The 14,602-nt window shown below is 56.1% G+C and overlaps 1 protein-coding gene across 6 annotated transcripts in view; it reads left to right on the plus strand.

Annotated features, from left to right (window-relative positions):
* The window catches only part of RASGEF1A (RasGEF domain family member 1A), a 93,691-nt gene that overhangs the window by 41,438 nt on the left and 37,651 nt on the right, over window positions 1–14,602 (plus strand). For 2 of the 6 annotated variants that reach the window (XM_067025620.1, XM_067025621.1), the window contains exon 1: window positions 12,904–12,927. The exons of 2 other annotated variants lie outside the window; for them this stretch is intronic. Coding sequence is in view for 2 of the 4 variants with exons in the window: in XM_067025622.1 (XP_066881723.1) it covers window positions 13,546–13,563 (18 nt within the window). In the remaining 2 variants the exon portion in view is untranslated. Of the gene's footprint in view, window positions 1–12,903; window positions 12,928–13,403; window positions 13,564–14,602 lie in introns of those variants that run through there. 2 more of the 6 variants (XM_067025622.1, XM_059055074.2) reach the window with 1 other exon arrangement.

The following is a 14,602-nucleotide window of genomic DNA, read 5'->3' on the forward strand; positions in this document are numbered from 1 at the left end:
CCTTGCCAGTGTTTGTTATCTGTTGTCTTTTTTTTTTTGTGGTATGCAGGCCTCTCACTGTTGTGGCCTCTCCTGTTGCAGAGCATAGGCTCTGGACATGCAGGCTCAGTGGCCATGGCTCACGGGCCCAGCTGCTCTGCAGCATGTGGGATCCTCCCGGACCGGGGCACAAACCCATGTCCCCTGCATCGGCAGGTGGACTGTCAACCACTGCGCCACCAGGGAAGCCCTATCTGTTGTCTTTTTGATGACGGCAATTAGAACAGGTGTGAGGTAATGTCTCATTGTGGATTTGATTTGCATTTCCCTGATGATTAGTGATGTTGAGTTACTTTTCATATACCTGTTGGCCATTTGAATATCTTCTTTGGAAAAATGTCTATTCAGGTCCTTTGCTCATTAAAAAATCGGATTGTTTGGGTTTTTATTTTTGCTCTTGAGTTGTGTGAGTTCCTTATATATTTTGGATATTAACCCCTTATCAGATGTGTGCTTTGCAAATATTTTCACCCAACCTGTAAGTTACCTTACTTATTTTCTTTTAATATATTTAAAATAACTGATTTAAAATTTTTGTTTAAAACAAAGTCAAATGTCTGGACTTCCTCAGGGACAGCTGGTGATTGCTTTTTTGCTTGTGTGGAACATATATTTTTTTTCCCTGCATGTCTTGTAATTTTTTTGTTGAAAACTGGACATTTAAAATAATTTAATGTGACAGCTCTGGAAGTCAGATGCTCACTCCTCTTCAGGGTTTGTTGCTGTTGCTGTTTGTTGAAGTCACTGTGATTTGTTTGTTTAGTGACTTTTCTGAATTAATTCTGCAAAGTCTGTTCTTTTGTTGTGTATGGCCACTGTACTTTCTGTTTGGTTATCTTAGTTGCCATTTAATGATTGGACAGAGGTTTCCTTAAATGCCTGGAACCAGTCTCCCAGTCTCGGCCCAGGGGCTCTGTGTGCATGTTGGGGTGCATCTTCAACTCTCAGCCAGGCAGTTAACAACTCTGCCTTAGCCTTCACTTCCTGTTTGCACAGAGCTTCAAAGTTAGCCAGAGTGAGAGCTGAGGGACTTCCCAAGGCTTACCTAAGCATGTGCACTTGCCTGGGCATGCATGTGGCCTTCTAGATTCCCAGGAATACACTGCAACTTTTAAAAGCCCCTATGGACATCTCATTGCTGAGCTTTGTCTTTTAAGCTTTTTGGTTCCTCAGATGTTTGCTCCAAATGTTATCTACTGCCTCAGGCAGCTGTGAAGTTAAATGCCTGTAATTGTCTCTGACAATCAACCCTCGGAAATAGGCTTTTTGTACAGGGTGAGCTCTGAGTCAGAGAGGCATCCTTGCAAATGGGTCTTCCGGGAAACCACCAGACAGGCTGAACAATGACAATTTTCTGGAAATGAGGCCTTGAAAGAGTTTCAGCGCTGTTCGGCTTCCCCCCAGTGGCTCCCAGGCTACTGGTTTCCATGGCAAGAGTCTTGTTTTTCAAGGCACTGGGAGCTAATGCATGGGGGATGAGACTGAGGCAAGTTAGCACACCACAAAGCTTACAGTTCTTAGTGGTACTCAGCTGCTTTTTGTGAATAAATGTTCCCTGCTTTGCTCCACATCTCTGATTAATTTTCGAAGTTCTAAAAAAGTTGATTCTAATCATTTTTGCCAGTTTTCTTGTTGCTTTTATGAGGAAAGGCTTTTCAGAGGTCCTTACTATACCATTTTGCTGACATCTGTCCATCCTCTTTTGAGAGTGGGTCTGTGATGTCTCTTTAAACTTATAATGCATATAATCTTTGATCTAACACATCTAATTTTAGAAGTTTATTCTTCATATATGGTCACACATTTGAGTAAAGACACTTGGTCAAGATGGTCATTGAGGTATGTTTGTGGTCACCACATCATGCCACACCTGAATGCCTTGTGCTAGGGGACAGCCCAGCCACCCAGCAGAATGCCCTGCAGCTGGTACGGAACATGAGGCGTTGCCCAGAGAAAAGCGCAACTTGAAAATAATGTGTGAAGTGTGAGCCCTTTAGTTCAGAAAAAGAACCCTGCATGCACATGTAAATCATCTCATGAACACAGAAAGTTCTGGGTGGTTGCACACAAGATTAATTAATTGTGGGTGTCTTTATGGAGGGGCTGGGGCCTGGGGCAGCAGGGCATTTACTTTTTCTTGTATAATCTTTTGTACTGTTGAGTGTTTTCTCATGAGCATATATTGCATTTTCAATTTTAAAACGGGTAAAAATAAACAAGCAAACTAGGCAAACAAACATGTGACTGCATGGGAAGGCCCTGCCCAGGTAAGCTCTGGTCTCCTCCCCTCCCCCGGGTCCCTGGTTCTGGCTGGGAGGCTGGGAGAATGAAGAACACCTCTCTGCAGGCCGTGCCCACAACTCTCCCTCCTACAGGGTCCAGGACAGGGCTGGGACCCTGAAGGGGAAGGGCACATGCTCTGCTCTCAGCTCTGTGCCTTTACTGGGTGTCCTCAGGACAGCCGCAGCTCTCTGGGGTGAGAGGAGAGGGTATGGTGGTGGCATCCCTCAAGAGCCCGTGATTCTGGGACTGACTGTGAAAGACCCCTCCTGGGAACATTTGTGTCTGATCTAGGGACAGGCATGTGCACAGAAGCACACACAGGTCACCTCGTGTCCGTTTGGCATCAGGTCCCTTCGTACCAGCCTGGAGCATCGTTCTCTCTGGCTCAAGACAGGCTGGGGCTGAGCGGATGCTCGAGGGCAGGCAGCTGCAGTTCATCCCCAGGAAGGAGGGCAGAACTCCCAGGGGGCCACCACCTGCTCGCTCCCCAGTCAGCCCCACCAGCCTCCCCTCTGGATGATCCTTACGATGGCCCAGTGCCCCTCCCCTGCTCAGATGCCTCCCTGTCCACCACAGACGGCCTCTTCCTGCCACAGGAGAGAGCTCTGGGGGAGAGCCCAGGGACCCTCACTCTGGCCCTGGTACCCTGTCCGGGTTGCAGGATCTCGGCAGGACTATATGCGGGTATGAGAATGGGACAATGATCAAGGAAATCGGAGGAGGAACCCAAACTCTCCTTCAAAATATAAGTAAACTGTCAAAAAGTGTAAGGTAACTCTCCAAAATATTGAAGTCAGCCAAGTAAATAGGGAAGCTCAAGCGTACGAGACCATATGTTCTGCTCTGGTTAAAACCTTTTCCCGAAGGTGGAATTCAAACATACCCGTGTCAGGCCCGGCATATCTCCACCTGCTCAGCCGGCCGCCGCTCCCCCGCCGGGGTCAGGGCCTCACGGGGCCTAGGCCGCTGTCCAGGGTGTGCAAGGGGTGGGTCCCCTGCTGCCTGTGCCCAAGAGATCGCAGGACAAGCTTCTGCTCTCAACCACCAAGAGGGAGCCTTGTGGTGGTCCCGGAACATGTGTCTTGGTGGCTGTGGGCCTGGCTGTGCGTGTGAGCGGGTCCCTGGGCACTCCTGCCGGCCGGAGGGGCTGGGCCCCGCAGAGAAGCAGCTCAGGAGGAGGGAAGCCCAGGCCAGCCCAGCATCCTGCATGGAGCCCATGTGGACCTCCCTGGTATCGGGCACCTGGGCTTGGCACCAGGCTGAGGCTCGGCTGTGAGCAGTTATGTCTTGTTGAAATCCAGGGCCTGGGTCAGCCAGGTGCCCCAGGATTGGTCAGGCAGCCACAGGGAGGGAAGAGGCGGGAACACTGTTCCAGAGGCTGAGGAAGGGGAGGAGGCCCGGGCTGGGGTGTGTGCGTGGAACCAGGAGAAATAAAAGTGGCAGATGCAGTCTGCTTTTTCTAGAAATGTGGATGAAAGAAGAAATTGGAAGGCAGCTAAAAGGGGTGGGAGGTCAGGGAGACTGCGTTTGTGGGTCTGGAGAAGTGCAGAGCTGAGAGGAAGGGGAGGCAGAGAGAGAGGCTGAAGGGGAGAAGGGGGTGGGAGGGAGGAGAGGCCCCCAGGGGGCTCCAAGGACTGGCCCACCTGCTGGCTGGGGCTCCATCCCAAGGGGAGGATGATGTGGGAGAGCAGACGGGGAGCCCCCAGGGACCTTCCCTGGGGGGAGGAGCAGAGAAGCTCCAGAAGCATGAGGGGGGTTGGGAAGGAGTTTGGGAGCTGGTCACGGATAAGGGGAGCCCAGTGAGACAGAAGAAGTCCCTCCCCTCATTTTCTGGCAGCTCCAAATTCTAACCCCCTTGCCCCACCAAACCAGGCTGGTACTGACTCTCTGCCCCCACTCCCTACTCGCAGCAGCAGGCCCAAAGCATCCATCCCCACCTCCCAACACACACACACACACACACACACACACGCTCAACAGGGGACCTCAGGTGTGAGTTCTCTGGCAGAGTCTCCTCTGAGAACTGAAACCAGATGACCCAGTGGGTGCTGGTTACTGACCCAGCCCCACCACGCCTTCTCTGAGCATTTCTAGGAGCTCGCTGCTGGGTCAGCCCCCAAGGACTTAAAGCTGGCGCCCAGCTGCACTGGGACTGCTCAGGGCCTCGAGACGGGTGTCAAACCCTGCACCTTCTGTTTTACACCTTCTGTTGGGGAAAGCCTCCCAGGTAGCTTGGGTCTCCCTTCCTCCATGCCCCCTCCCAACTTGGCCACTCAGTTGAGCTTCTGGAGAATTCCCAGGACAGCCATAGTGTCCAGGTGTCTCTCACTACAGGTCCCCACATTGGTCTTTCTGTGCCTTGAATGCACCAAGCTCCTTCCATTCTTGGGGGCCTTTGCACTTGCTGTGCCCTCTGCCTGGCACACCTTTCCTGGTACCTTTACCAGGACACTCCCACCCAGCAGCCCAGCCTCCGCTCCAGGCTCATCTCCTCAGGGAGGCGGCCTCTGACCCACAGACTCTGTGCCATTGCCCTTCTCATCACCAGCTGTATTGTGTTTACCATTCTCCCCTTCCACAGCCCTGAGAGTCAACCCTGAGAGCAGGGACTGTGCCTCTGAGAACTTAGCATGTAATAAATGTTCATTAACTTTTAAAAAACGAATAAGTAGATAGTCTAGTTAGAAAGGCAAAATGCCACCCAGTGGTTGAGGAGCCCACCAATGAGGAGCTGGAGGAGGGATGCAGATCCAGGGCCCTGGTACCCTATTCCTCCACAGCCTCACCTGAGGCAGACATCACTAATACAACACAGCACATTGGATTTATGGAGCCCAGACAGGAGCTCTGATCCTCGGGGAGCCCTCTAGGGAGCCACTAGCTCTCCTTAAGAGGTGGTGGGAAGGAGACTAGGGTATAAGGTGCACCTCGTGAATGGGCTGGTAGTCCAAGGGCAAGGCCCTCAAGCATGTTCTAAGAGTCAGGAAGGCTTCCTGGAGGAGGGGACAGAGTGGGCCTGAAAGGTATTGGGACAGAGGGGGAAGGAGAAGGACAGTGTGGAGTGTGGGTGATAACATAAGTCTTGGAGGTGAGAATCGAGTGGACACATCCCCGAGACAGTGAAAACCAGCCTGTGTGGAGAGGAGGGCGCCTGTCAGGCTGACTCCCACAGCTTGCCCTGCCCAGTACCAAGGAGAGCCTTCTGGCCTGCCAGCTGGAGGGAGAAGCTAGCGTGACGTAAGGAGAGAAGCGATGAGTGCTGCTGAGCACATGCACCAGATCATGCTCTCGGCGGGTGAGACGGAACGGGGCCCTGTCCCTTGTCTGGAGGGTGCTGCCTGATGCAGCCTTTCCTGACACCCAACCAGCAGGGTCCTCAGGCTCCGCTGACTCCCCATGCCACCTGTCTGCCCTGGGCACCCTTCCTCCCTTGGTTATACCCTGGCTGGGGGGAACGGGTCTCCCTTCTCTAGGAGCCAGTGAGGTTGCTCAAGGGCAGGCCCCCCCGCCCCGTGGGCTACTGCCAAGCCAGCCCCGCCTCCCGCCACGCATCCTCCAGAGGAGCACGGTAGCCTCATGACCTGGTTTTAGCGAAAGAGCATGCACTGCGTTATGCCAGTGACAGAGCCCTTCACATTCATTGGAGAAAACTTGGAAAGCATTCAACGAGGACAAATGGAGAGAAGAGAGCAAAAGAGGCCATCGGAGAGATGGCCAACGGTGGGCAGGCACCCTGATTAACCTTCCAGAGGGTGTATATGCCAGTCTGTGTTACAGGCACATACACACATGTGCACACGGAGAGCACAGGCACGTGCATGCACACGCACACACGTGCTTGCACCATACACGTGCACATTCACGCACGAAGCACACACGTGCAAACACGTGCACACACACATATACAGGCACATGCACAAGATCATGTGTGTGCATGGACCAGTTATGCTTTCAGCCAGGCCTGCTGCCAAGGAGGGGCTGTTCTCCCATGAGATGCCTTGAGGGAACCCATCTCTGCCACCCATTTCTCCCCTTTTTCCCACCAGTGACCCTGACACTTGCATGAACACCCTGTGTTACGTTTAAAGTTATTTTTGCAAATTGCACAGGTGAACATTGATGACTTGGGCTTTTGTTGCCATGAAGCAGTTTGCTCCTTGTGGATGGGCCTTTCTTGCTTCTTCATTTGCATGCCCTCCGCCTCTTTCTGGCTCTGAGGTTGAGGCTCTGCAGGGTTCCACAAGGACATTCATGCCTTGTCCCTGTCCCACTTGCTGGCCTGTTCCGCAGGCAGTCCTCCACTCAGGTGGGAGCTTTGTGTGGGGAAGGGTCTCCCTCCGTCTTCCCCTTTACACCTCCTGCCTTTGCTGCCCCTGCAGATACTCTCATCAGGCTCTTTATGGGCGCCTGGCTTACATCGTGACCTGCTTCATCTCAGGTAGTGAGTCCTGGCTTTGGGTCGGGGACTGAGGCTCACAGAAGCGTGACCTGGTCCAGGACTGTCTGCTGATGACATCACAGTTCAGGGGGCAGCTCGCTGAGAGTCCCGTGTGCTTCCTAGTTCACCACCACCCAGAGACCCACCACTGTCCTGGACAGAGTGGCCTGCGGGGCTTCAAGGCCACAGGGCTGCCCAGCCTGAGGTCACGGGCCTTCCTAAGGACCCAGCCTCAGGACCTTTGTCCTCCCAGCTTTGGGACCCTGCAAGATCCAGAAGTCTCACCTCGGCCCTGACCTCCATGTGACCCGTCCAGGGTCAGCTTCCCTGCGGCAGGGCCTCCAAATGGGGAGGTCACGTTCTCTTGGCAAGAGGAATGTTCTCTGATGATGACCAGCACTGGAAAGGACCAGGCCCTTCAATGTCAGGGTTGTCTATCGGCCAAACGTTGGAGTCAGAGGAATGGAAACTTTTGGGGTGCAGTGGCAGGCGGGGCCTTGCCACTCCAGTCCAGGGGGAATCTGCCCAGGTGAGCAGGCAGCTTCCTGTGCAGCTCCCACCGCTGGCACCGGCCAGGGAGGCAGGTCTGGGCTTCCTTTGGGGGGAAGGAGGGGTTTCCTCTTCCCACCTTCCCCCGGGAGAGCATTTTCTCCCCTCCTCTGCTCGCAGGAGATAAATGCTGGTGGCTGGTCCCCCACACAGACAAGAAAACAGCCTCACTCTGGAAGCTGGACTGGCTAGGGAGTGTCGCCTGAAAGGAAACCTTGCTTAGGAGAAATTAATTTATTTCTTTGAGAGCAGGAACCTGAGTGAGGCCTCTCTGAGGCCTCGGGGCGGGCTGTGGAGAGGGCTGGAGTGTGGCCTCGGGCAGCCCTCCTGGTGCTTGCTCGTCCCCGCCCCCCATCCTGGCCCACTCCCCATCGGCACCAGGGCGTCAGCCCAGGGGCTCCTGCAGGCCGCCCTGGGCAGGTGGCTCCACCTCTGCCTGGGCTCGGGTCCGTGCTCTGCCCGCCACTGCCAGCCGGGATTGGTGGCCAGCCCACCTGGCTCCTCGGTACCCCTACCGCACCCACTGGTCCCTGCGCCTGGTGGGGGAGGCGTGAGAGCTGGGGCAGTGGAGAGGGCCGTGCTGCAGGGACCACACAGCCCTGTGGCCAGCTGAAGTCCCATCTCCACCTGCTCCTTCCCCAGCTTGTTGACGGGAGAGTGATGACAGGGCCGGGGTGCAGCAAGCGGCCGCTGGCCCAAGCAGTCTGTGCTGTTAGTCACAGTTAGTTACACGCCCGGTTACACGCATGCAGCAAGTTACACACCCGGGGTGAGCGGGCAGTTCTCCCTGCAGTGGAGGACAAGCTATGGGGAGAGGCTCGTGGGGGATCCTGCCCTGCTGGGGGCTGGTTTTTAAGGCAGAGCAGTAACCTCTGTGATATGAGGGGGGCATCAGAACGGTCAGCTGTCCCCCCATTTGCCCTCCTCCATACCTGGTGCTTCAGTGGTACCTAAAACCGTAATGATTTGTTTGCTTCCAACATTATTCTCCAAAAGGGAGTATTAATAAGACAGGGTTAGGGAAATGCAGAGACCCGTGCGTGTTTCTCAGTGGACATCGTGCCCAGCTGCTCCAGGTCGCCCGGGGACAGGGTCAGCAGCTGAGGAGAATCGGCTCTTTGCCCTTCCCCAGGGCGTCGGCCATGCGTGCCCTGAAGCGCACGGGTTTGCATGGGTGTAATTGCCGCAGGGCAACCCTGACCATCCAGAGTGCTGACTGGCCCTCAGGCCACACCATGGCCCAGCCGGGTCCTGTTGAGCGCTCCTGGGGGGCGGGGCGTGGAGGCAACAGGAGAGGGCCTCTCAGTGGACAGTTGCTGAGTGCAGGCGGCCCTGGCTATTTCCCAGGGCAGGCGTAGAGCCCCTGGACAGCTCAAGCCCTCGGAACTAGAAACTGAGAAGTCTCTAGGGCTCACCAAGTGCTTGATTCATTTGGCTTCATGTTTTGCCAGCCATCCTGTGAGTTGGGTGTCATGAACCCTGCTTTACACCCAGGAAACGATAACTCAGAGAGGCGCCCACCTCATCCATCGCACTCAGAGTTGGAGCCGAAGCTCTGCCTGCACGGCTGCCCTGGGTGATAAGTGGCTGGTGGGGATGGAGGAGGGTGGCCCCAGCTGGGCAGCCTGGGGAGGGGAGTCCGTGCAGGAGCAGAGGCTGCACGTAACCTGCTCACCCGCCATTGGGGCCCACCCCTGCGTGGTCCCGCAGATACCATCAGACTTTCACCTGCGCCTTCTGGCAGCCTGCCCCCCACCCCCCTGCCCTGGGACCCTAGCTTCCGAGGTTTTAGCCTCTGCAGGGTCTTTGTCGTGATGCTGGCGTGGGCACTACCTGTGTGGGCACTTGGGTTCCTGCTTCCTCTGTTCTTCAAAGTTGGTCACCCCACATTAGGCCACCTTGCATCTTGCAAAACTAAAACCTTGCAGGCTGTACCTTTTTAAAGGAAGGAGCAGGCTTTTTTTTTTTTTTTTTTTTTTTTTTTTTTGTCAGAGGGGCCTTTGATCTTGAGGGGAATGAGGAGAGGGAGGCAGAGACCACCAGGGTCCTTAAAATGCTCCTTTCCCCAGTTCGGCTTCTCTGAGTTGTGGCTCACAGCAGACTTGGAAGGGCCTTGGGGCTCAGACAGCTTTGCCTGCTCTGCTTGGGAAGTTATTTCTTTTTTTAAACCATAAACTATTTTGAAGTGTAATGTACATACAGCCAAGTGCATGAGTCATAAATATTGCAGCTCGGTGACTTTTCACGGGGTGAGCACGTGGGTGACCAGCACCCAGCCGCAGCCCCGTAGGATCCTGTTTAGATGTTCTTTCGCGCCTGATTTCTTTTGCTTCATGTGATGGTGGTTGAGACCGCTCCTTGTGTGTGGCTGTCTTCGTTCATTCTCATTGCTGTGGGGTGCTCCCTGAGTGACTACACCTCCTGGCTGTGGAGGGCGGCTGGGTGGTTCCCAGTTTAGAACCACTGTGAAGAGTGCTGCTATAAACACTCATGGATGGGTCTTTGGGTGTGAGTATGTAAGCATTTCTGGTGGGTCTACACCCAGGGAGGAGTTTCTGGGCCTGTATATGCTCGACTTTTGTAGGCAGTATGGGTCCATCTTCTCACGTGGCTTTACCAGTTCAGCTCCCACCACCAGCGGCTGGGAGTTTCCATTGTGCCACATCCTTGCCAGCACTTGGATATTTCTGCCTTTTCATTTTAGCCATCCTGGTGGGTGTACAGCAGTATCACACTGTGGTGTTAATTTTCCTTCCGCTGATGACTAATGAATGCTTTTTCTTATGTGTATCACCCTTTTGGATATCTTTTTTGGTAGAGTACCTCTTCAAGTCTTTCGCCTATTTTTAAAAAGTTGGGTCTTCTGACTTTTTTGATTTTTATGAGTTCTTTATATATTCTGGATATGAGGCCTATACTAGATACATACACCTATATCTATATCTGCACGGTTATACACAGACATACACACACACATATTCATTCAACAGATAGGTGTCAAGTGCCACCATATGCAAACATGTCACAGTCACTGGGGCACAGCAGTGAACAAAACAGACAAAGGCCCTGCACTCATGGAGCTCGAATTCTCCCTAGAGGAGACTAACAAATAAGGAAGTAGGAAGAATATGTCAGACTGAAGTAGCCATGAGAAGGAAAGTTCAGTGGGAGAGGAAGTGTGGGAGTGGAGGTTAACACTGTAAATATGTCACCGAGAAGGTGACACGTCAGTAAAGACCCAAGCGGGAGAGCCATGCAGACATGCAGGGCCGGCGGGGGCAGAGGTGAGTGGAAGGTGGGAGGTTTCGAATGGGGGCAGGCCAGTGGGGCCTGCAGGGCCACTAGGACCCTGGCTTTCATTTCACTGAGGGTCTGGGCAGAGGAGGGACAGGACCTGACTCAGGTTTTAACAGGGCCAGTCCAGCTGCTGAGTTGAGGCAGGACAGGTGGAAGCAAGGATACTAATTAGGAGCTTGTAGCAGTGAGTCCAGCCTCCTGTCCCAGTTTCCCGTCTGTCCCAGGTGTCCGTACTTGTGAGGATCACTTGTCCAGGGTCACTGTCATTCTGGAATCAGGCTTCCTTGCTCTTTGCTCAGAGCATCCTCTCATGGTCACGGGATGGATGCACTGTTCCCGGCCTCATGGCCAGCTCACATCATCTGGGGTGCCTCACCTTTCCAGAAGCCCCCAGCACATGTCTGCTAGCTGCACCACAGCTGGTTCCTTCTCCACTTTCTAAAGCCAGCTCTGGCAAGGTCATTGTGTTCCTGCGCCGGTCCCCACAAGTCCTCCCTGCAGCAACTTGCTCTCTACGCCCAGCCCCACCCACAGGTTCAAGCAGAGGAGCACCCAGGCAGGGGACAGTCCTGGCACGCCCATCTCGCTGCTGTCTTGGGATGCGGATGTAGTCCATGTACACACGTGAATGCTGAGGTCACACCTGTGAGCAAAGGCGAGTGAGCACCACCTGTGTCTTTGAGGACATTCCCATTGCAGAGACTACTGACAGAGGGTGCTCCTTCCTCCTGGGGAAGCATCTACCTTATCAAGGTTCTTAGGGATGCTTGTGAAATCTGTGAGTGAGCATGTACAGAAAGGTGCAGAGGTGCTGCATATGGGCCTAGCCACCTCCTCTGGGCCATAGCATCTAGAGAAGCAGAGGGGAAGGTTTGCTCGGGGTGCAGAGGGTGTTAATTGCCCACGTGGACTTCCTGAGGAAATACTGTGGCTGCCTGAGGGCCCAGATGTCCTGCAGGGCTGTGGGGTAGGGCTGAGGACCACAGGGGTAGGTGCCTGGCAGGCTCCCTCAGGGAAAAACCCCTCACCCCTCTTGGCACTCTGGAGCTGTCTGAAGGGAAAGAGTGTCTGGGCGGGCTCAGGACCAAGGGCCCAGGCTGGTCCTGGTTCCACAAGTCCCCTGCAGAGGCCAGTGTTAGCTTTGCATCCTCTGACTGGCCTGAAATGAGATGCAGAAGCATCAGGGGGAGACGGACGGTGTGAAAGCTTGGGGGGCTGATGTGCCAGCAGTCTGCAGCCCTGGCCATTTCTTTTCTTTTCTTTTTTTTTTTTTTTTTTTTGTGGTACGCGGGCCTCTCACTGCTGTGGCCTCTCCCTTTGCGGAGCACAGGCTCCGGACACGCAGGCTCAGCGGCCATGGCTCACGGGCCCAGCCGCTCCGCAGCATGTGGGATCCTCCCGGACCGGGGCACGAACCCGCTTACCCTGCATCGGCAGGCGGACTCTCAACCACTGCGCCACCAGGGAAGCCTGCCCTGGCCATTTCTGCTGATGTTGCCCGCCTCTTCCCGACTGCCCAGCCACAGGAGCAGGTGCTGGAGCAGTGAGATCTGGGTTCCAGTCTTAGTAGAGAAAGTGGGGGTGGGGGCAGACCTCTAAGAGAAGGACGGCTGTCTCCAAACTCCTGCATTCTCTTGGAGGAGGCTGGTGAAGGGACTCAGCACAGCCCCTGATTCCTCAAGATGGAAATAGCTGTCTAGCAGGACTCAGCCTCAGGGCCAATCTTGCTACTGGTGAGAGAACAGGCAAAGGAGAATGGGTAGCTGGGAAGAGAGATGGCTGTCTCACAGGCTGCTGGGGTCGGCGTCCTGGGACTTACCTGGACACTGACAGCATCACCGCTCCCCATCCCAGCCCCAGGGCTTGTTCATGAGCTCTCCCAGATGCCACCCCACTCCTTCTCTCTCCCCACTCAGCCTCTGGGCCTTCCGGTTCTAGATCTCCCAGAGAGGGCGCTCTTCCCTCAGTCCACCTTTTCCTTTCAGATTCTCAGAGCCCGGGTTGGGGGCAACGCAGGAACACGGGGGAGGGGTAGATCCGTCACCCGACAGGATTCTTTCTGAGCGCCGGGGCTCCTGGGGGCGGGAGGACGCCTCACTGTGCCATGTGCCAGGTCCGACACACGCCGTGTCTTAGAGTAGTCCTCCCACAAAAGCAGCTGCCGTGTCCCCTGTGTTCACTCAAGGAAACGGAAGGACAGAGAGTTCCGTGGGACGCTCGAGGCCAGAGCTGTGTGGAGTGAGAGCCCTGTGAGGGGAGGCATTCAAGCCAGACGCTGGCCAAGCACCTACCATAGCTCTGTAGTGGACCTCTACGATGAGGTGAGGTCGGGGATGGGGAAGAGAGGCTCGAGGGAGGATATGGGGGCGCAGGGCGCTCTCCGTTAGCTGGATCTCACCAGCACGACCGCGCCTACCGCGCGCTAAGCACCGACCCACACGGCGCCCCTTCGCAAGCCCACCCGACGCACCCAGCACCGACACCCTGCCATGGCCTCCGTCCTGACGCCACGGCCCGCTCCGTCGGCACTCCCAGCGCCCCCAAATCCAGCGCCAGGCCTGTGCACCCTGCCCATGCCGCGCCCCTCCCGGCGCCCCAACCCCTGCACCTTCGCCACCGCCCTCCAAGCAGCGCCCCGCCCCTCGGGTCCTTTGCCCGCCCCCTGCGCCACGCCCCCTTGAACTCCACGATGCCCCGGCCCCTCCCCTGGTCCTGCCTCGAGGTCCCTCGGCCCCACCCCGTCCCTCGCTACCCCTGGACCCCTTACCTCCGCCCCATCCAGAACCCTAGCGTTCCCGGCCCTGGCCCGGCCCCGCCTCCCGGGAGGAGGCGGGCGTGGGGTCCGCCGGCGGGGCGGAGGGTTGGAGCTGCCGTGGCGCGCGGGGAGAGAAGCGGCCGCGCGCGGGACGCCGAGACAGCGCTGGGAGCAGGCAGCCAGGATGTTTCTGGAGCACCAGGTAGGGCTGCAGAGCGTGGCAGGTGCGGGGCAGCGGGTCGCGGAGGCGGTGAAGTGGACGAGCTCTCAGGGCAACCCCTTGGTTGCAGTCGGACTGCAGGGTCAGGGGTTCCTGCGCCGCCGAGCTCGGGAAGCGGTCCTGACCTCCGCAAAAGGAGTGTGGCCATCCTGAGAACATCTTTGGCCAGGCCCGGAGGAAGCCTGACCTTGGGAACCACTCTCTCTGTGGGTCCCCACTGGGGCACCAGCTGTCAGGTGGGCTGCGCCCAGGGCTCAGGACGGATGGGCAGCCCAGGCTGCCACTGCTTTTCCTGGCATGGCCTGCGGACGCCGGTGATAGTCTATGGCCGCCCGGCACCTGCACACCTGGTAGAGACCCCTGTGGGGTGGCCAGGGCCGGAGAGGCAGGAGACAGCAGCCCCAGTGACAGGGTCGCAGGAGGGTGGCTGCCCTGAGACTGGCACAGGCAGGCTTATAAGCGCCAAGACGACAATGGATCCTTTTCTGGATTTGAACACAGAACCACCTGTTTGCCCTGGAGGAGGTGCGGGGAGAGGAGGTCTGTGATGAGGTGGGCACGTGGGAGGAGTGTATGTGCGATGTGTGGGCGAGAGTGAGAGTATGTGAAAATGTGGGCATGTTTATATATGGGGTGTGTGTGTGAGAAAGAGGGAGAGGCAGGGCGGGCAGGACTGTGCCTGTGTGGGCCCACAGACACCTGTGTATTTAAGGAGAGTGAGGCCCAGCCTGGGGCTTCCAGGGGTGTGGACCCCAAGGTGAGGGGCAGCTTCCTTTCTACAGGAAGGGAGGCTGAGAACCTGGCCTGGAATGAATCCCGAGCATGAGGCAGTGTTGCATTTCCATGGCTCAAACCCTTTCTTTGAGGCAATCAGGCAATGTGATTCAGGTGCCGCTGTTCTAAGCCCTCAGCCTGGAGCTGACTGGCGTAGACCGGAGACCTCAGGCTCAGTGCAGGTGGGGCACAGAAGGGGGCCACAGCTGGGCTGACTGGGCCTGGCTGTGCCCAAGAAGCAGGACTC

Source organism: Kogia breviceps, chromosome 2, assembly GCF_026419965.1.
Source record: "Kogia breviceps isolate mKogBre1 chromosome 2, mKogBre1 haplotype 1, whole genome shotgun sequence".
NCBI classification, from domain to species: domain Eukaryota; kingdom Metazoa; phylum Chordata; class Mammalia; order Artiodactyla; family Physeteridae; genus Kogia; species Kogia breviceps.